The 23,516-nt window shown below is 42.0% G+C and overlaps 1 protein-coding gene across 1 annotated transcript; it reads right to left on the bottom strand.

The window, feature by feature from the left end:
• Positions 1-2,402: 2,402 nt before the first annotated feature.
• On the bottom strand, positions 2,403-23,319 carry LOC131239428 (protein MICRORCHIDIA 7-like). The gene is made up of 7 exons (XM_058237120.1): positions 22,894-23,319; positions 5,890-5,964; positions 5,690-5,724; positions 4,791-4,869; positions 4,485-4,577; positions 4,261-4,345; positions 2,403-2,660 (listed from the first exon to the last, which is right to left on the bottom strand). The coding sequence occupies exons 1-7, from the start codon at positions 23,288-23,290 to the stop codon at positions 2,462-2,464; spliced, it is 963 nt and encodes a 320-aa protein (XP_058093103.1). The 5' UTR covers positions 23,291-23,319; the 3' UTR covers positions 2,403-2,461.
• Between the last annotated feature and the right edge of the window lie 197 nt (positions 23,320-23,516).

The following is a 23,516-nucleotide window of genomic DNA, read 5'->3' as shown; positions in this document are numbered from 1 at the left end:
GGGATTGGAAGTTAAATCCCGGGATTGGCTGGGCGTGCCAAACAGAGTCGGTGATCTGATCCCAATCCATGGATCTTAAGACAATCCACTGACAACACCATCATTACCTTTAAATCCCATCCAATCCACCCTAATCCGTTCAAATTAGCCTCGGACGTGTTTGGTTCGAGGGATTGGAAGGGATGGGAAGGTTTAATCCCGGGATTATCCGGGCCGTGCCAAACAGATTGGATATAGCAACCCAGGGATACAACAATCCCATGGATCTGAAGACAATCCACTAACAACACCATCATTACCTAGAAATCCATGCCATCCACCCTAATACCATTCAATCCCTTCCAATCCACCCGGCCAAACGGGCCCTTAGTACCTCCATCCAAATCCTTTTGGACCTTCCCCATGCTCTTTTAACACCATCTTTGTACCAACTCACTCCTGATCAACACAATTCTTGGTCTCTGTTGTACATGGCAGAACCATCTAAGTCTACTTTCCCTCATCCTCTCTCTCATTTATTACTAATGTAAATGTTTAATATAAAGTTCAAGAAACTGAATTCAAGCATATGCAACACTTCATTATGAGTAAATTCTTCAACAACGAAAAAATGGAGGCAAGCTTGAGGGTCAGGAGTGGGAGAGTTTCAGCTTGACAAAAGCAATTCACATGACAAAAAGAAAATGGGAAAGACTAAACGAAAGCTTTGAGGAGAATACATTTGGACACCTCACTCAAAAATGTCCAACATGCAGCACTTTTTGACACTAGGACACTTTATACGTACAGATCTTGAAGTATTGAATCATGTCTAGAAGTGTGCAAGTGCTGGCAAAGAAAAAATCCAAAAAGTATTTACTGTCAACATGAAATTGGTGTTGCTAGTGGGTCCCACCTGACAAATGAATTGGATCCAGCATACATTTGGCAAGCTGGCACATACTTAGACCGAACTCAAGTATGTTTACCATTGGTTCCACCACCTAATAGATGGCTTGGATCCATCACATAGTACCATGTCGGCATGTGTCCTATGTAGCATGCCTCTGTGTGTGTGATGTGGCAAAGGGGTACAGATGGATCCATGGGAATGGGAGTTGGAGAGATGGAGGAGCCAACACCTATATTTCAAGACAACTACAAAAATGAACCCTTCTAGCACCATTCACATAAAAGTTCTATGATCCTGAAAAAATTTAATACGAAAGGCCATTTTTGGAAAATTTGCAACCCAAGTATTTCCATTATGGAGTATAGATATGAATCCCCTTTATCTTTCACTAGCGATACGATCCAATGGGTGGAGAATGAGTTTAGCTCAAACCCCTACAGAAATTCATTTACTACCCAATTGATATGAATCCCCTTTATAAGTTTTAGACTTTTTTAGTGGTTTAGTAATTTATTACCCAATTGATGCCAAATAAAAAATAAAATAAAATAAAAAATCATGCATTTGTATGTGAAAATGAAACACATAACATATATAGCACTAGTTTATGACTCTACAAAGGAAAACAAAACCTCCTCTTGCAAACAACAAGGAGAAAAGAATAGCCTCAAACAGACTGACTGTCGCGCATCGGCCCATAACAGTTCACATCAGCCAAATTAGACAATTCCATGTGAATTTTAGGGATGACAGAACTCACCAACATATGGTAATTGTATCCACTGATACCTGATATATATCAACTGACAGTGACACACTATGTATCTGCCAATACTTTGTACAATGACTGTAACAGACACATCTCTCATAGAGATGGCAATAGGCTAGGCTGATCAGTTGGGTTTCAGGTCCCAGCCCAAAATGGCCATCTTGTGCTTGTAATATAGGTCATGTCGGGATCGGCCTGGATTTGGAGCCCAATTAACAAATGGGCCCGACCCAAGCTAGGCTATGCAAAATCGTATATTAAAGCCCGACCCTGTTAGTAGGATAGACAACAAACTTACCATAAATTGTTCTACATTTATTTAGGAAACAAATCTGTCAAACCTACCATATATTGCTGTATAGTTATTTAGGAAACAGATCTGTAAATATCTTTCCTGAATTAGGGGTCAATGCTTAATGTTAGGAGATGCTGTAATTAGGAGATATTATGCTGTAATTAGGGGATATTGTAATTAAGGGATATACTGTAATTAGGAGATATTATGCTGTAATTAGGGGATATTGTAATTAAGGGATATATTGTAATTAGGGAAAATGATTTCTATATAAGAAAAGGACCACTCGATTGAGGGTCATTGAGCAAATCTGACAGACCCGAGATTGCAACTTGCTCCTTATGATGTTAATGAGCAGGCTGGGCCTGAAACTGAAGGTATGCTTGCTAAACGGGCCATGCCCAGACCTGACTTCTTCTTCTTTTGGCTCAATTAGTAAACAGATCAGATTCTGGGTGACCTTCACCTGACCCAAACCTGCTGGCCCATAGCCACCCCTAAATGATTATCCAGTCGGTTCACTTTCATTCAACATAAATATAGCAATAAGGCTGCAGGAAAAGAATGCTGAACACAATTCAGAAGCATCAAAGAAGCATGCAACAACAATACCTAAAACTGTTCTTACCATGGGAACTACAATATCTTCCTTCCGAGTGCTCCTCAAAAATGTGTAGGATAGCATTCCAGTGCTCTGTGTAGGTCTAAAGGCCAGTATCCAAGAAATATTCAGTTTCTTTCAATGGTAAAACAAAGCAAAACATAACAGAGCAAATGCAATCAATAAAAAGACAGATTAAAAGTAGAAGACCAATAATCATCTGGTTTTGTTAAAAAATACAAGCACTTCTCTAATCAATGCTAAAACATCTACATTTTTTATTAGTACCTGAGTTACTATTCATATAAAAAAATGGTCTGGAGATGGCAAAAATGAAAAGGAAAAAAAAAAAGGTATCCAGAATTTCGAAATTGATGCCATGCATGCACGCATTCATGCTCCAGATATTAAGAAGTAAGAAAACCAGCTCCCCTAAACAATTTAGGAAATAAAATCAAAGGATACCGTTCATCTCAAAAATGCCCCAAAATTCGAAACATGCCCAACGGAACTGATTTTATGCATGAATCCATAGTTCAAGACTACAAACAGATTAGGCATACCTCAAGTAATAGTTATATATATATATATATATATATATATATAAGAATAAACAAAATTCAGCAAAATGGTCAAATGTGGGGGAAAAAAAAGGTAAGATCAACCAAATCGGCCTAATCAAACAGAAATCAAGGTTTTTGGTCCTATTACATTGACATACAACAAAAATCAGAAGGAATTTTTTTCTTTGAAATAAGTGACGATGAGCTGCCTCTTTTCTCGACTTTCCCAAAATGCCCGACTCCACATTGATTCATTGAATCCCGCGGCCCATATCTCGTGTTTTGATCTCCAAATAGGCTTTTAGTTCTAGTGGAAAATGTGCTCAGCCATCCCTAAGTCGAAATCAAGAAGGAAAAAAAAAAGTGATTTTTTTATATAAAAAAAGGCCCTCTTTGTAGGATGTCAAGTTTTGGGTCAATATGGGGATCTGTGTGAGTGCTGATACGGCCCTTATTTTTCCAGATGGCTGTTTCAGGCATGTATGATGTATCAGACCAGGTAATACGGGTCCAATACAGCTGCATCAGCCGATCCAATGCCATGCCTTGTTTTTGTTTTTCTCAATGTGGAGAGGATCCCACTTCTGCCAACTTGCCCCTCATATGACAGGAGGTCCAAGAGGAATGGCATCAAACTAGCTATAGACCCGGGGCTGCACCCCTTGGCCTGTAAATTGAAATTAGTCACAAGGAATCCATGCTACTCAAACATAAGAGTAAGACACAGATTCAATAAACCCTTGAAACCCTTCACGACATATAAAATGGTGGATAAATGACAAAAATGCAATTAAATGAATGTTTAATTATTACAATGTAATAGCTACCTAGTCGTGACAATAATCTTCTGAAATTATAAATCTAGAAGTCTAGGAAGGTTGGGATGCAAGGAGATATACACCTCACCAAGAGATCAACAAGAAAAAAGTCCTCTAGAGAACCAAACAAAACAAGAAAAGACCAAACTCATGAATTGGTGTGATGTTGAAACTCTAATGAATGAAACATACATGACATAATCCATCCATCCTTTCGGACAAGACAAGCCAGAGCATGATTTGCAACGATATGTTAGTAACTGTAAAAGCACTGTAACATAGGTACTCTGAGACATTTGTATATCGTTTGCAAAATGCCAACCTTTTGCCATCTTTTCCTCGACAACGAGAGAACACAATCACATCTGCTCCAAGTCTCATGGTGCTTGTCTTAAAACCATTTCCATCTGAGAAAGAACACAAAATAAATAAATAAATGGAAAAAAGGAAAGACAATAAAAGCCATTTTAAATGGAAGCTTCCGGAACTCAGAAATTAATGTCAAGAGTTTGGACTTCTTTTTTCTTGCAAGGAGTAATGGCTCACATTGTCCAATAGTATTCGCTAATTTGCTTTTTGCAGAATATCCAGGAGAGATGCATTGACGCATTTTATCTGGATCCATTCCACCACCATTATCTGCAAGTACCCAGGTCAAACAGAATACTTCGCTAAGCACAAAGAATGCTACATATGTTAGAACAAACACTAGTAAGCAATTTGAAGAAAATAGCCCAATGCCTTGGTGCATTCAGTGACCATCCCTTCCGAAATAGATAGTGAAGAAATCATAAAATCAATTCGTACAAAGAGGTAAGAGGTCTAAGCAAAACATAACAATCCACTCCATACCTTCAATCAGCAGCATTTTGCTCCCATCCTTATTATTTCCTGACATATCTAAGTTAACATATGTAGCTCCATTGCATACCTGACAAGAAAAGGGATGTCTAGGTGACTCGTGTTTTAAATATCGACAATATCAGCCGATATATCCCACGATATATCTTGTATCCCACTTGTGCGATACGAAACACAAAGGTAGTGCCGATATATCCCACATATTCGATCCAGTGAGCATTTCCGATCCATGTTTTTGTTGTAAATCACACTAAACCAGTGTCAAATGGTTACAAATTTATGGTTCTTCATGTTTTCCATGGAAAATTATGGATTTGGAACTTAAATTTCGAGATTTGGGGGAGATGGGTCAAGTTGCGGAAAATTGAGAAAACAAAATTTCTCAATTTCTCACAAATCAGTTGCAATCTTTGTATCCAAATGCAAAATTAAACATGTATGTAACCCGATCTAGTGATTCTTCTTTTGCTTTTGAATGTATTGCTTGTGTTTCCATATATGTCCTCTTACGTTTATAAATTATAAGAATAGACTTTGAATATACTTCCATCAGTTCAGTTGGAAAGCACATATACTAGGACCCCATACAAAGGAAACCCCTATTATGTGCACTTTTTTTATAACGTTTTGATTTCTAAGTGTGTATTGATGTCTTTTTCAGCAATCCTTGAAGTTTCATTGAAACATTCAACCAATTTCCCAATGTTCCCATGTTTCCCAACAAACAACGATACATTACGCGATACAACCGATATATCCCATGCGATAACCGATATTTATCTGTATCCCAAGGGTGCTATACATTCCACTAACGATATTTAAAACATTGTAGGTGACTACAAGCTAAGCATAACAGCAGCAATTGATCAAACATAGAGAATTGCAAATACCTCGTCCAAAGAGTTATCCAAAAGCTCAGCAAAAGCTGTGGAAACAGGGTGCCAAGAAATAAAGTTAACTACCCAAAATGGCTACCCCTTTGACTGAATCTAAAGTTCAATGTAATTCTTCAAGATAAAAAAAAAAAAATGCTTTGTAGAAAAAAGAAAAGATAAAAACGATTTGTGGTGATTGTAAAAGGTAAATTTACCTCCAAGAGCCCACTCGTGGCTGGTTGCATTTGAATGTAGAAACCTTGGGTGGACCCTAACATGATCCATTCCGGCTGCAGAAAATAAAAATAGCATCCTGCAGTATCAGTGACACTGCCAAGTACAGCAATAAAAATGCCATCTGTGAAACTGCACATGGTAACTACTGAAGTTGCCACACTAGCCACATAGTGTAAAGGAACTCCAAACCAAGTAACCAACAGAAAAGAAAAGGACCTGTTGGGAGAAAACCATCCACGAAAATACATTGTTTATCTTTGCCATAAATATCACAATATTACGAGTATCAACAGTAACACTAGACACCATTAACCTTGAGCTCTCAATGTTTGTGCAGATTTCATACAACCCATTGAGAAAAACCTGGATGCCATGCCCAACTTTATCATTGTTTTTTTTTTTTGAAGATATATCACTGATATATTTTTGCAGTCATCATCGTCATCATCATCATCATCTAAGCCTTATCACAACTAATTGGGTCAGCCACAGGAATCCTGTTCCGCAATTCCACTCTTTTATTTTCCAGTAGCTTTTATTTTTAGCTGCAGACTGCAGTATTTATTTTATTTTTATCAGCAACAAAAGAGAATCGATTTTCCCAAGCTTGGAGATGAGAAAACTATTGGATAGTTTGGACCAAAACCATGAATTGATTGAATCCATAAAGGTTAAAGAAATAGAAGAAAAACCCTAAAATTTTTGGAAAGTTGAATGTTGTAATTGACCCAACCGACTTCGATCGATTGATCGAAGATGCTCATCGATCAATCAAATAGGTCGATTCTTGTCCAACAATCAGAAGTTTTAATTCAAGAATTCACTCGATTGATCGGAGTCAGGTTCGATCGATCGAGGAGATCCTCGAGCAGTCTCGATCAATTGGGGGTATCGACCGAAGACGGTGAAATTTGTCCAGCGATCAAATTGAATTAAATTTGGTCCTTATCGATCGATCGATAATTACCAAAAGTGTCCAGAGACTCGAGACGTAAAATTCGAATTTCCTCGATCTGTGATCAATTGACCGAAGGGATCGATCGAGAGCCTTCGAGCTGGCTCGATCGATCGACCAAATTGATCGACAATTTCCTGTGTTGTTTTCCAAATTTCAAATTAAGATATATAAACAAGGGTGGGTTCCACTGGATGGAATAGATGAATAGAATTAGTGATTGTTTAAACTATTTTAATAGGGATTCGGATTCCAGGTTCAAAACTATTTGATTGTTTAGCGGATTTAGTTCTACCAAGAACAGGTGAGTGAATCTCAACATGTCTCGTATATGTACGATTAAAATAGATGCTATGATTGCTATGTTGTTGTGTTACCATGTTAAGATGATCTTTGATGTATGATTCATGCTTTGAACAAATAGTAATGTGAATTGAATATGTAGACATGTAAAATCCTTACGATCATAAATTCATTGTTTCCTCTTGTACCAAGAGATGTATATAATGACTGAGTATGTCGATGCATATTGCATTAAGCATGCATTACATGCATCCATAACACTCCTGCACTAATTCCTAGAGGCCCGCTCTAGATGACTGCATGCGCATTGACGCAAGAAGGGCAGTACCTGACTGGGCCGAAGCAGCGGCGACTCACACCTTGTGTCTAGATTCCTGGGGTATCTCCTGGTAGATTCGTTACCAGATGCCCACATTTAATGGGAGCCTACTAATGGATTAGATGCAGGCCTTGCCCATGCCTACCTACAGTAGAAGCATGCTAGGTGCAGAAGCGGGTTGACGGATGTCCAACCCAAGCAAGTGGACGATCATCCCATTTGACATACATTGCATGACATTCTTGCATAGATGTTCATACCTGCATATACATATATTGGACGTTGCTTGTGCTATCTTATTTGTGTTGTGTATGAACCATGATAGGTTCACTCACGAGCCTGGCCAACTAACGTTGTGGGATGACAACCATATAAAGGTGAACGAGACAGGAAATTTGAACCAAGTGCCGAAGAACGAGGCCCGTTTGGCGGATGAAACACGGGGCCAATGGCCGTATCTAATAAAAGATGAGCTCGCTGCATTGAATGGATGAATTGTTTATAGGATTGATAGTTAGAAGATTAAGCTTCCTTATTATAACTACTGATGTTTAGGTCGATTTGGAACTGTTAATAAACATAATTAGGTTGAACGGTATTTGAGATTATAGATTAATAAAGTCCCAAATGGGTGGATGTCGTGGAATTTTATATTTAATTATGTGACAACAAATATGACGGATATGGTGATGGAAAAGTATGCAATTGTATGAGTCAATGTGAACTTAGAATACATTAAATTACGCCTCCCCAACAATTGTATGATGAGTGGAATCATGCACACTTGGTGTACAAGTCATGGATTATAACTCGGGAATGAGGGTGCACACTTTGTATCTGAATTATGGGGTGTGACAATATTGTTGTTGGTGTTCTCTATGGAGTAAATCATCATAAGGACATAAATCCACTGACTGAGAAGTAATCAACCAAACAAATCATATGTTTCATTGTAACATGGAAAACTGATTATAAAGCTAAGCAAGCATCTCCTCTCAAAGATAAAATGAAAAAATACCACCTCGACAGCAGGCTGAGTAAAAACCCATTTGTAATTGGGTGGCGAACATCTAGCAACTCTAAGCTTCCAAGCATTGTTCCCAATAAAGGAAGTGGATGACTAGGACAAAAAAGCCCTACAACTACAAAGAGTATCCCATTGCCAATGAGTCTTCTTAACTCAAATCTTTTGAGAAAGAATTTGGACCACTAACGCTAAAGTAACATTGAGGTTGCCAAACGCTTCTTCCTCTTTTTCTTTTTTTTAGAAAAAAGGATTTTTACTAAAATCAGACACACAAACAAACAAAGAATACAATGCAACAAGGGGACAAGCCACACAACCCAACAACAGCACAACACCCTAACTCATCTAGGGGCAAAAAGAAAAACCTCATTTGAAGACCTCCCCCAAACAGTAATGTATCCCCTAACTCTCTTAATTACTTGGGAAGTGGACTCCAACTTGCCATTAGAACTTACAAGTCATATTGATTCTTACGCTCCATACTGACCACAGAACTGCTAAAGAAATGCAAATACCACAATGATAGTCTTACTTCCACAACAACTGGAAAAAAAAAAAAAAAATCTGAATGGAACAACAATCCAAAATTTCCTCTATGATATACATAGATTTGCATGGGAAGGCGCCATCTCCATGAAATCATTCAAACCAAGTAAAATACAAATCTCATGGAGATCGGCTTATGCTACCACTTTGCATGGGTCCTCAACCCTGATCTAGACCAAGTAAACCTTTACCATCCTACTTCCATGATTATATTTGCTCTTCCCACACCCACTAGTCCCAGTTAGCAACAAGATCCCATTAAATTCAAACCTGAAAACCCTGAAAGATGTGGGTAATTCAGCAAGAAAATCAACCTCCACAAGGGTCTCGCTGCGTAGTGGTAGTGTACGCTACGTAGCATAGTGTAACTAGAGCGCAACGTAGTGTACTAAATAGCGTAAATCCACCATAGTGTACACTACATGGGTTGTATCTATGGTGTGCTGTAAAGGCCGTTACAGGGCCGTAAAGGCCATTACGGGGACGTAAAGGCTGTTACGTAAAGGTAACAGTGGCAACCGTTACACGTTATGGGGTCGTAACGGCCATAATAGCCGTTATGAAAAAAAAAATGACCCATAATTGCCATAAATGGCATGTTACATCCCCCATAAAGGCCATAATAGCTCCATAATTGTCTATTACGGGACATCAACAGGTTTTTCATACTTTTTAATCAACATTAAGGGGCAGATACATGTTTTTCGGGAGTTTTTTCAATTAAAAAAATATATAGAGAGAGAATGTTTTCTTAGTATCTAATGTTGAGGAATGTGATGCTTGTATTGTATTTAAAACTTTTAGTTTGTGAAATTTTTATTTATTTTCATACTTATGACTTGTGGCTTTAAACAGACATTACTAATTAAAGTGGTTTGCTTAGAAAGTTGTTGATGTGATAATTATTTGCATTTGGTTTATATATGTGGATTGGCTTTTGATAAATGATAATTAATAACTTGTTTGAACATGCTTATACTTCAAAAAATAAATCATCTTTTAGGCATTTTTATATTGTTTTTTTTCCATTTTTCTTATAATTTATCATATTTTCCTAGTTTTGATTTAAAAATTAGAAGTATTGTGTAGCTTTATGCTACACGCTATGGAGGGTTGACCACTACACAACATGCTACTACTATTTAAAACACTGGTCAAAAGCCTAATATCTCCAAAATGTTGCAAAAGCAACCCGAACTAATTAGTCCAAAAGACACCAACATGCACAATCATAGACCTCCCTTATGCGAATTTGGACAACAAGCACTTAAGCAACTTTCTTATGGATGCTTTGGGTAGAGAAGAAGTTGTGCTTCTTGGACACCATCTTCTATGTAGGAAATCAAGGTGGCGGTGGACGCTTTGGGTAGAGACAAGGCACTAGGACTAGACGGATTTCCCATGGCAATCATTTAGGTGTTCTGCGAGATGAAGGGTGATTTAATAGACTTCATTGTTAAGTTTTTCAACAAAGGTCTTCTTTCGTCAAAGTTGGATGCATCTTTCATAGCTATAATCCTGAATAAGGATGATGATGATAGCTTGAGGGATTTTAGGCTTATCAACCTTATTGGAGGTCCTTATAAAATATTTGTAGTTGGCTTTCAAATTTCGCACGGTTCTCTCATACATTATATCTAATGTTCAAGAAGCGTTCATAGTAGGAAGACAAATTTTGGAGAGCGGCTTAATTGCTGACAAAATGCATCTATTCATGTCATAGGTAAGGTAAAAAGGGTATCATTTGTAAACTTGACATTGAGAAAGTGTACAATCATATTGATTGAGATTTCCTTGATTACATGCTATGTAGATTGAGATGCGGGCAGAGATGGAGAAGGTGGAAACAAGAATGCAATCAGTCGGCCAAGTTCTTGGTTCTAGTTAATGAATTTCCTAAAAGCTTTTTCAAGGCATCAAGAGGGATCAGCAAGGGCATCCGTTATCACTTCTTTTATTTGTGGTGGTAGTAGAAGCCCAAACCAATATGTCAAATAAAGGATTGTTGGTGGGTGTCATAATGTTCCGCCTAATGAAGACGACGCGATGAAAATCTTTAGCATGGACTATATCTTTTTTCCCGTGGCCAAGTCAATCTCATGATCCGCCTGATGAAGACGACGGGATGAAGATGACGCGACACGGTCGACCTGCTACTCGATGGAGAGACAGATCAACTAACACCTCCAAATGGACAAGAGATTCAGCCAACACTCTCATAGGTGGAGTATCCAAGGAACCAGACACTTCTATCTAGACGACTCAATCGGAGGAAGACGTAGAGGGTTGTACGGCGCAAGAATGGCAGATTGTATCCCGACGGAACCGACCTGTTCACTCAACCTCTACCAGGAAACGTGATCAATACCCGACTCTTTACGTCAAAGGATTCCCAGAGGGGTGGTTTCTGATCAAGATCTCGAGAGTCTTTGGTCGCACGGGGGCTGTAATGGATGTGGTTATGCCTAGAGATCATCACAGTGGAACGTATAGAGGTTTTGCTTTAGTCCGCATGTCTTCGGAGGCGGAGTTGGCTAGAGTAGTGGAAATGCTCCACGGAGTTAGCTTTGTCGGTCGGCCATTGCTAGTGCAGAGGGCGAGGTTTGGCCCGAAACACAAAGGTCCTGAGAAGCCTCAACCCATACCCCCCAAGGTATATCGACCCAAACCTATCCCCCCCGTCTCCATTGATATCCCGTCAGCTTCATTCTTCAAAGAGGCTCTCCTCTCTAAACCCTGCCAACCCACCCCTCCCGTTTCGCCTGATCTCCCACCTTCGTTTAATCCTCCGAACCCCCAACCCCTACCCAAGAACCCATTTCCTTAGAGAAAGTCGATTCTATCCTTGTCAACCAAGATCTCTTCAATAGGGCCAGAGCTGATCTCTACGATTCGGTCGTCATAATCTGTAAGGAAGGAGCTACCATGTCTCAGGTGAACGATTGGATATCTGAAACCACGACCTTCCATCCCGGAAATTACAGGATAAAACCCCTAGGTTACAACGAATTGTGGGTCAAGGTATGTCCAGGCCTCAACCCGGAGATGTTGATGATGGCGGGTCACCTGCACTCTGGAGGCCCCATAGCCCAAGCGATGAAGTAGGAAGATTTCTCTATGTTCGGCATGGAGAACGTTTGGTTCGAAGTTTGGGGAATTTCGTTGGAACTCTGGTTTGATGAATTCTTCATTTTGATGGCAGCCTTCCTCGGGTCATATTTGGAAGTAGACATCAAGACGAGACTGGGAGAAGAGATTGGCGTCATTAGAGTGAGACTTCGAAGGCGGAAAGACTCCCCTCCGCCTACGTCTGTTCGGGTCGTCGCCGATGATCGGTTGCTCGAATTTCCGATCGTCAGAGAAGTCATGGATGAAGCTTATCCCCGATGGGGGCGACCTTTGGCGCGCCAGGGAAGGTCCTTCTCCGGTTCCAGTGGAGGCGCCAATTTCGTTGTCCGGTGCACGTACACTCATCCCATGCTCCTGCGACACACCTCCACAGACCTCTGACGTTGTTCCTTCTGATATTGGGGTTGGTGATCGCATCCTAGCCGTCCATGTGACACGTGGTGCGATTACTCCCTCCCGGCAGCCTTCTCCTGTCAACGCAGGTCTTCATGCATCGAGCTCCATGATGGGTGACGACAAGAACTCGACGCATGGCTGCCTCGAAGAAGCTACGGGACCGAAGATCGGTCACAAGATGGTTTATCCTGCGGATCTTAATAAGTGCGATACGATAGTCCATACACATCAGTAGCCAACGTCAGACGATTTTAATATCTCTGCCATTTTGTCCTCTCCGATACGCTACGTTCGACGCGTGTCCTCTAAAGCTGTCTCCTCGAGCCACTCCCCTGGACACGCGGCATGCCATCTAGCTAGATGGCTTGCTAACACCTACATTTCGATCGGGGACAGTGATACGGGTCCGGGTTTGAATCACAACCGTTTGTCTGAGTCACTTCCTATCGCTCACTCTTCAAACTTTCAACCTCTAGCCTTAACCTCCAACCACCTTCAACCCCTACCCTGCAACATCATCCCTGATAAATCCTTGGACCTTGGCCCCATCACCCTCTTTCAAGACAATTCCTCCTCCCAGGTGCTTCTTGCTAAACCTCTCTAGATGATCGTCGATCCTGAGTTCGAGCCTACGCCATCGACAGCCAAGAGTTCGGACCTACCCGATAAGATGCATAATAAACGATGGATTAGAGAGGCCGTCGAACACGTTGGAAGGGCTCTTGGCTTATCTTTTGGGGACCGTATGGAGGATTACATAGCTCTATTTCAGTGTATTGAGGAAAGAGGAAGACCCTGCCCCGAGACCAGATGTAACACCCTGAAAATCGGGGGTCGTGCATACACTCGACTCTCGAGTTCCCAGGGTCACTTATAATCAGTTTTCATTAATATGCGATTAATCCAGGTTTAAAGGCGCAGCATGGAATTACTTGAAACATGAAGCACGATCACAACTAGTCTGCTGAAATGAAAATAGATCATTATATACAGGTCCAAAAGGATATAAAAAGGGTCGCACCAGGCGTTGCCCAACAAAATCACAAAAGAAATATCATGTTCAAAAGAATAGGGCTGAGTCCACAACTTAGCGATCCAAATCCTGTCTATTAGGCCGACGGGGAACCATCCATCAGCTGAAAGTAAGAGAACTCGTCCTCCTCCTCGAGGCTCGCATCACCAGTCTCCACAAAATCTGTATCACCTGCATCTATGAAGGGGTCTAGTTAGTGTTTTAAAACACCGTCCCAGAGTGGGAGTGAGTGATCAACTCAGTGGGTGCTATTAGCCATAAGTTGTAACAAGCATCAATTATAATAAGAATTTAATGAAAAGCAATCAATCATAAACATCTATCTAGTCTTGTTAATGCGCATGCATGCAGGATGATATGATGTATGCCCTCGCCACAACGCCCCCTCGAGCAACTCCATCTAACGATCGCGTATGACAACACTCCCTCAGTGCGACCTCGACTGCCGAGTCGCCAACCTAGCTAATGCCATGTAATGATGATGTTAACCGGGTTCTTAGTTAAGTCCATTCATCCAGCAGATTTGGAAATCTGATACACCCCACATATCAAATGCCCTGAACTAGTTGCGAGGCCAAGGCCCCCCAATGTGTGAGGCCGAGACCCCGCGATCCTTGACCCCGTCGGGTTTCCCCCATCCCCGACTTCAAGCACATGAGGGGTGCTGAATGTGCGGTCGCTCGCGGTCACTACGGGGAGGCGCGTCACCCCAGCGTAGGCCGACAGCTCGGACAGTGTCCCATTCCACCATGCCCGACTCACGAGACAGTGGATCGATATTCAATTCGTTATCGATGGGCTACAACGGTGGTAGGGTATTCCAGTTTCCATACATATGTGAGCAAACAAGGTTAACAAACCAGGTGGGTCAGCCAATGGACTAAACCGCACGAGCCCAGGCAAGTACGTGGCGGAACGACATCGGGTACAAGTGACCCATGTAGTCTAACTACTGCCGCCCACACGCACTCGCCCAAACCCATGGGTTTAACCTCAAGGTGGTCCTACCAAAGGAACCACCTTCGCTCTCCTCATGTTCCTGACCAACCCAAGGGTAAGAATAGTGATTCATAGTATGCCAACTACCAATGTAACATCAAGCATATTCAACACCATGTTCTCATGTTGCTCAACATACAATTCAAATTCCTCTAGCAAGCAAACTATTAATATCATGAATAAGGTGTAAGTGTGTGGTGTGGGTTGGTGAGGAAGTTAAGCACTTCCTACACCTCAAGGGATCAATTACACAAGACCAATGAATCATACACACTAGGAAGCAACACATATGAGAGAAAAAGAAATCAAACAAACATGAGCATGTAATCATCCATACACTAGATTATGAGAGGCAAGATTTAACATTAAGGAGAACTAAGCATGCCATTCCATACGATCCAACAACATATCGTTCCTAGGTTCCTCTAGATTCTTCCATATAACATACCAAGCAAACAAAATCATTAAACTCCAACTATAATTGGTGCTAGGCCACCTAAGGATAATAGTCCGCACCTTAAGGGGAGATTTCCATTCTTTGAGATCTTAAGGTTTGGGGATTTGGGTAAAACCACCATTTCCTAAATCAAAATCAAGAAAGAAAACATTAATGCCTAGAAATCTACACTAAGTTGCTCTATTGAAGAGAAATATACCATTATTACCTTCGCTTCTTGGCATGGGTGGGCTTAGTGGAGGTTTCCTTGGAGAATGGGTGGACAGTTGCAAGGTTGAGCTTCCTTGGGCCCCACCTCCTACCACATACTCCTTTCCTTTCTTCTTCCTCTCTCTTTCTCCTCCTTTCTCCTCTTTCTCTTCTCCCTTTTCTCTCTTCTCTCCCTTTGTTCCCTATGGCAAATTCGTATGGGGAGATGGGTGCCCCAAATGAGGCCCTTTTATAATACCAGATTGGTGCAAATGGCCCCAAGTGTTAGGTTTTTACTATACTAGACCTATGAGAGGGTTTTTCTAAGCTCTAGGGCCCACTATGGGGCATAGGAGCCGACACCCACCGTTGGATAGTTGGCCCTAATGATGATCTACGCATGGATATGATCGGCCCGCCATTTGGACGCGCCGATTGACGGATATTATTAGAAGTCTGTTCAATGGTCACCGGTGGTCGATCGGGGCCACGGTTATACGGATATGAGTAGGGAAATATCTTTACTCCACGGGTAAAGTTTGGTCGCAAACTGACGGTCCGAAATCTTCAACTTTGCATAAGAGTGGACGACTTAATTCACTTAAGTTCCAAGTTCTTCCTTTAGGGTATTTACACTTCTCATGCACTCATCCTTTGGCTCAAGTTGACCGGTTCTGGACAACACCCAAGTCCGATTCCCGCGATGGACGTCAAGCCCAATGAGACGGACATTATTCTATAGTTTTGGAACTAGTGGCCCACTAACGAGCGGTCTAGATCTCGTTTAGAAAATTGGGGCATTTCTGGTGGCCCTCTGGCCATGAAACTTATAGGATAGGTGCTCCATGGCCCGTTAAAGGGCCATGCAAAATTTGGGGTCGATCGGATATGGGGTTTGGTCGCACGGGTCCGATTTACGATCAACGGTCACCGTTCCACGATCGGGTCCCAGAGTTTGTGGACGGGCGTAGAAAAATACATTAGACCTTTACCATAAATTTGAAAGAAATCTGATGGCTGAAATGCCTAAAATCTCAGTTTTCTTTACACGTGTCAGATTCCAATTCTGGCATTGGTGGGGCGCATCTGGCAAGTGCCAGATTCCACTTCTGGGTGTCCACTGGGTCCGTGGTTCGCGATGGTCCCCAAGCCCAGTGAGATCTATGCTCCCCTAAATTTTTATAATTTTCTGACCTTCCCGTGTCGCGGTATAGCCTGCACGGGCTGTCACTAAGTGTAAACGGGCCATCTGGCTTCACTTCGGTCAAATCTTTGGGTCCAATGTAAGTGAATCATGGGGCTAAACTTGATGTTCAAATGATCGGGTGGATTCATTGGCTTCCCACGGTTGATTAAACGGACTTATGCTGTTCTTTACTAGTTCCACCCGTGTTTAAACTATCATTGAGTGCTAATGGTCATTAAGTGATGTTATAAGTTAATTAAATTAAAAAAAAAAATTGATGGATTTTTGGAAATCCAAAACAGTGAAAATCAAGGATGTTACACCAGACCTCCAGTGAAATGCAAATCCAAGCGCAGTGGTAACCAGGAACTTCAAGGTTTGGAATCTAGCCCAAGTCTAGTCACAGCCTCCAAGCCCAAGCAGCGGAGGCGAGGGAACCAGGGAAGTCAAGTTGATTAATGAAGGTGCTATCGTGGAATGTCAAGGGAGTGGGCTCCAAACATAAACGGAGCCTAATTAAAGCCACTATCAGTAGAAAAAGCCCAGATGTAGTTTGTCTTCAGGAGACCAAAGTTTCTCTCTTCCAAAATAAGTGCTACTATCTTCTTTATGGAAGGCGCTTGATGTGAAGTTGACTGCTCTGGATGCGGTCAGTAGCTCAGGAGGCATCCTTGTCGCGTGGAGATCTTCTAAATGGGATCTCCTGTCTTCTTCTAAAGCCTCTTTCTCAGTGTCCATCATTCTTCAAGATAAGTGTTCCTCTTTTCAGTGTCTCATTTGTGTTGTTTATGGGCCTAATGTTGATTCTGAAAGGACTGATTTTTGGGATGAGTCAACCCGGGTTAGACAATCCTTCTCAGGTCCGTTCTGTGTGATGGGTGATTTCAATGTCATTCGTTTCGCAGAAGAACACTCTAGGAGGAGGAGGACGTCATCGGCCATGCTCTAGTTCTCTGATTGGATTCAGACTCACGAACTCATCGACCTTCTGTTACTTGGGGATAAATTCACCTAGACCAATGGTCGTAGGTCCCCTATTCAGTCCAGGTTGGATAGATTTCTTGTCTCACCCGACTGGATAGAGGCTTTTCCCACTTCACTCCAATCCACTCTCCCTAGAACCACCTCAGATCATTGCCCCATCATTTTGTCGATGGAGGATAACTAAGGCTCGAAACCTTTTAGATTCAACTCGTTGTGGCTTCAGTCTGTTACTTGGGGATAAATTCACCTAGACGAATGGTCGTAGGTCCCCTATTCAGTCCAGGTTGGATAGATTTCTTGTCTCACCTGACTGGATAGAGGCTTTTCCCACTTCACTCCAATCCACTCTCCCTAGAACCACCTCAGATCATTGCCCCATCATTTTGTCGATGGAGGATAACTAAGGCTCGAAACCTTTTAGATTCAACTCGTCGTGGCTTCAATCTGATGGGCTTCACCGCAAGATCATTGAATGGTGGCCTAGCTTCCAAGTGGAAGGCTTTGTTGGAAAAAAGCTTTTATGTAAACTCAGGCTCCTTAAAGTGAAAATCAAGGAATGGCGCCAATAGGAAGTCCAAAAGAAGGAAGCTGAGGTGGAATCTCTTCCATCGGAGCTGTAGGCAATCGATTCCCAGGCTGATAACATTCCATTTTCCTCAGACATCCTCGCCAGGCGCATCAGCATCATTCAGGAACTTTCGAATAGAGCATTAGAAGAAGAAGCCTCTTGGAGGATTAAATCTAGATCCAGATGGATTGCGGAGGGGGACAAAAATACCAAATTCTTCCACAACATTGCTAATATGCAATTCAGGTCTAAGGCTATCCTCAACATTTCCAATAAAGATGTCAGGGTGGAGGATAAACAGGAGATAGAAGACATTGCGATAAAACATTTCAGAGATCTCTTAACCTTCGACAACTGGAGAAGACCGCATGCTGACCACACTTCTTTCAACTCTTTGGATGTTGCTGACGCTGCTCTTCTTGAGGCTCCTTTTTCCCTCGAAGAGATCAAGGCCGCTATTAATGCGATGGAAGGGGACAAGGCTCCGGGGCTGGATGGTTTTCCAATCAGTTTTTACCAGTCGTTCTGGGATACGATTCACCTAGACGTCCTTCATTTCTTCCATGAATTTCACAATAGAGGAAGGCTCTCGAAAGGGCCTAGGGCTTCCTTCATTGCTTTCATTCCCAAGGTTGCGGGGGCTGTTTCTTTCTCCGAATTCAGACCAATCAGCCTGATAGGGAGTCCCTACAAAATCCTTACTAAAACCCTCTCTTCCCGCCTGTCAAAGGTCATAGCCAAACTCATCTCGCTAAATCAAAATACCTTCATCAAAGGCAGACAGATCATGGATGGGGCTCTGATTGCAAATGAAGTCCTCCACTCCTGTCACAAGAATCATTCAAGCAGTATTTTCTACAAAGTGGACGTTGCCAAGGCTTATGATCACGTTGGCTAGGGATTTCTAAGGTACATGTTAAACCGTATGGGCTTTGGTGCCAAGTGGAGAAAGTGGATTGATTCTTGCATCGGGTTTGCCCACTTCTCAGTCATCCTCAACAGGTCCCCTAAGGGCTTCTTCAAAAGCTCTAGAGGTTTGCGTCAAGGGGACCCCCTCTCCCCTCTTCTCTTCCTTATTGTTGGCGAGGCGCTCTCCAAAATTCTGATTAGAGGTCGGGATTATGGTATCCTTTGTGGTTTACCGATGTCAGGATTGTCACACCCTATCACACACATCCAATTTGCAGATGATATTTTAATCTTTTCTAAGTCTTCTTCTCAATACGTTGAACATCTCCGAATTGCCCTTCACTGTTTTGAGGCAGTGTCTGGTCTAACGATTAACATGGGTAAATCAAAGTTGCTTGGAACTAATGTCACCCTAGAAACGCTGCACTCTTTTGCCAACATTCTCGCTGTCAGACTCAATTGTTCCCTACCACTTTCGTCGGTCTGCCCCTCTCTGTGGGGACCCCCCCTAAATCTATGTGGGACAAGGTGATTAGAAAATTCCACAAATATCTGGCGACGTGGAAATGTCGATACCTCTCTTTGGGAGGTCGGCTTACCCTGATTAAAGCAGCACTAACGAATCTCCCTCTGTATTACATGTCTCTGTTCGAGTGTCTGGCCTCAGTTCTGAAGGCTATTGACAAGATCAGGAGAGATTTTTTGTGGTTTGGAAAGGAAAATCAGAAGAAATTCCATCTTTTGGAATGGAAGGAAGTCTGTAAAATGTTCAAGGTGGTGCCAATGTCAAAAATCTGAAAGTCATGAACAAAGTCTTGATAGGCAAATGGTCCTGGAGGCTAGCCACTGAAAAGGAAGCTCTTTGGACTTCAATTATTAAAGGCAAGTACGGCTCTTCCCCTGGAAATTGGTGGACTAAAGACTCCTCATTTTACAAGGCTTCCCACATCTGGAAAGGTATTCTTCGGGCTAAGAATCCGGTCCTTCAGAACTGCGTTTTTGAGTTGGGTAACGGTTCGTCTATTCGTCTCTGGGAAGATCACTGGGTGGGGGATGATACCCTCAAACGTCAATTTCCTAATATCTACCACCTGGCCCTTGACAAAAATAACTTCATCAACAATCGCTTCGATATCACGCCAGCACATGTTATATGGGATATCAGATGCTCCAGGAATCTGACCGACAGCGAAGCCACTGAGTTTATGGCTCTCCAGGATTGCTTATCCAAGATCAGGCCCCTCCTCAATCAGCAGGACAACATTGTATAGAAATTACATAAATATGGAATCTTCTCGGTCACATTTATCCTATGTCGACCTCTTCTCAGGCTATCTCCCCCCCCCCCCCAAAGTTCATTTGTTTCGATTGGCTGGTGGGTCGAAATAGAATCCTTACCATCAATAATCTTTCTAAAAGGGGTATGCAGATTGTCAATATTTGTCTTTGCTGCATGAGGGAAGCAGAAACCGTGAACCATCTGTTGGTTCACTGCCCTTTCATTTCTCAAATTTTGGCGGATTTTTTCCACATTTTCTTGGTCAGTTGGTGCATCCCGGAGACGGCTTCTAGCCTTCTTTCCTCCTGACATGGCCTCAAGTTGGATAAGAAGAGAATTACCGTCTGGCGCATGGCTATCCTCGCGATCTGGTGGTCAGTTTGGGAAGAGCGAAATGAAAGATGCTTTAACGACTCTTCTTTAACTTCTACTGTGGGGTCCAGGGAGAAGAGAATGTTGATAGAATGGGCTTCAAATGTTAAGGGTTCTCTTTTGTGTGATCTTAGTTTTCTTGGGCGTTAGTAGCTTTCTGCTATCTTAGCAGATCTGCTTCTCTTTTGGCCCTTTGTTTTCTTTGTTCTCTTTGTTTCTTTTGTTTTCTTCTTCAATGAATCCGTTGCTTTTAAAATAAAATAAAAAGTTTCCCAACTTCATTTCGTCAATGATAACATTCTATTTTGTGATGTGGAAGAAGCCAAGGTGGATAATTTGATAAAGATTATTAAGTGTTTTGAAGTAGTGTCAGGCCTGAAGGTGAACATTCTCAAATGTGAGATGTTGGGCGTTGGTACATCTAAAGAAGAGGTGGAGAAGCTTGCGGCGGTGTTTGGTTATGCAAGGGTGTTTCCTTCTTTGTACCTCGACCTTACTTTATGTATTGGAAAGCCTATGAAACATCTATAAGATGAGGTTATTGAAAGAGTTGAAAGGAAATTGTTGAGGTGGAGAAAACGACATCTCTCATTGGGAGGAAGATTGGTGTTAATAAAAGCAACATTATTGAACTTACCTCTTTAAGTTATGCCCCTCATTACATGCACAAAGCCCGTGTTGGACAGGTTGGAGAAGCTAGGTTGTGACTTTTTTATGGCATGGAGCGGACGAGAAGCATAAACTTCATATGTTTAAGTGAGATGAGATGCATGTCTTATAGGGAGGGGGGCGCAAGCATAAGGAAGTTAATGGTTATATGAATTCAATGTTACTAGGTAAATGGTTATGGAGATTTCTTACAGAGGGTTGTTTATGAAAAAAGGTGAAAGCAAGGAAGTATGGTACTAAGGTATAAAGGAGGGGGAAAGGAGGACAAGAAAGATTCATCTTTTTTAAGGCCTCGGCATTGTAGAAGATATTTATCAGGACGGGGAACAAGTTCAAGGAGATGATTGAATTCTCTTTAGGAGATGGAAAGAGGATTCGCTATTGGGAGGATGTTTAGACAGATGAGAGGGTGCTCATGATGATTTCCGAGGTTAGCTAAATTATTCCCAATGCTATTCAATTTCAGTTAATGGGATACTGTTCTCTCCTCCATGTCAAAGGAATTTGTCAAAAGGAGAAAGGGTTGAGCTCATTAATATGTTGGAGCGGCGTCATAGTATTTGTTCTTCTTTGGGTGTTAGGGATGCATAGGTGTGGAATAAAGACAAGTCCGGTCGATTCTCGGTTAGATTGGGAGATCTTCAAGAGAGCATAATGGGCACACTGCTTTCATTTGGCACTATGAGGCTCCCCATAAGGTAGCAATTTTTTCACAGTTGGTGGGAAGGAATAAGGTGCTCACAGTTGATAATCTTCAGATGAGGAAGACAGTAATATTTAATGCCAGCAATATTTAATGCCAGCATGTTGTGTATGCAAAATAAGGAATTTGTTGATCATCCCTTTATTCAACATCACTTTGCTATTGAGTTATGGGAGAGGTTCTTGGTGATCTTCGACTGTCAAGCGTTGTGCCAGGTTCCATTGAGAGTCTCTTTCTGTCTTGGCATGGGGGGTGGGGATTTGGAAGAAAGGGAGGATGCTTTAGAAACTATCCTTATTGGCAGGCATTTGGGCTTATGGGGAGAGGAATAATTGGTGCTTTAGTAATCATAGTGGGCTGGTTTCAGAGGTTTTTAGAAGGGCAAAATCGAATGGAATGGGCTGGGCCTCAAATTTTAAGACTCTTGCTGATTTTCTCCTCTCATTTTTATCTTGGTCTGCCTTCTAATTTGCCTTTGGTTGTTCTTTGGCCTTTGTTCTTCTTTTATAATAAAATTGTTACAAAAATAATAATAATAATAAAATCCCAAGCCTATGATCCAATTGGAAACTAGTAATGCATGTTCACTCTCCAGAACAATCACAATTATATTCATCCCGTCATAATGATACCATAAAACGACCATGAAACAAAGGGATAAGAAGCCATTGCAATTGTGGTTACCCAAAAAAAAAAGGGTTAAGAGTAATAGTTGCACACCCATCCTGAAAGTGACAAGATGAATTACCCAAAGAGAGAGAGAGAGAGAGAGAGAGAGAGAGAGAGAGAGAGAGAGAACATTGGCGACGAATACAGGAGAGCCATTATGTGATATCTAGTATGCACATGGCAACTTGCAAGTTGCATTCACCCACAGAGAAACGAATTAAAAATTGAACGAGAGGTTTTAAAAAATAAAAATAAATAAAAATCATAAAAGAGGGAAATTTCAGAATTACCGGAAACGGATTTGATCTCCTTGACAGGATCCCCCTCGTAATCCCCTGCCTTCCAGAACTGCTTGCAGGCCTGGGCGGCTGCTGGCGGGGTCCGTGAGATCGGCTCCGCCTCAAGCAGCGGGAGGTCCTCGTCGGAGGGGAGCGGGTCGAGGAATCCGAGCGGCAAATCATCGAATTTCTGCTTCTTGTACGGGCCGCCTTCCTCGCCGTCCAAAACGCTCGATCTTTTGTATGCGGAATCCGGACCGTCCAAATCATCGTCGTCGGAATCGCTATCGCTGCTGCTGGTGCTGAGATCGATTACAGGGAGGGCGTTCGAGGGGTTTGACGATGGTGGAGTGGCATGGGCTGTAAATTCCACAGGTTCAAGGGGTTCTTGTTTAACGACGGATTCCATCGCGCAGGGAGAGAGTGAAGGACGGAGGGAGATTTCTTACAGGGAGAGACGTGTACGGAGAGGTTGCTCAAATACATCTACCTGTATTAAAATATGATACGTCGGGGCTTTATCTTTGATCTGGATCGTCTTCCAATGATCCAGACCGTTTATATGACGAGTCTCACCATGATAAAAGGCTTGGATTATTTCAACCCTTTGATAATTTGGCTTTATAGCTTTGAAA

This window comes from Magnolia sinica, chromosome 3 (assembly GCF_029962835.1).
Source record: "Magnolia sinica isolate HGM2019 chromosome 3, MsV1, whole genome shotgun sequence".
NCBI classification, from domain to species: domain Eukaryota; kingdom Viridiplantae; phylum Streptophyta; class Magnoliopsida; order Magnoliales; family Magnoliaceae; genus Magnolia; species Magnolia sinica.
This window is presented reverse-complemented; position numbering and strand designations above follow the sequence as displayed.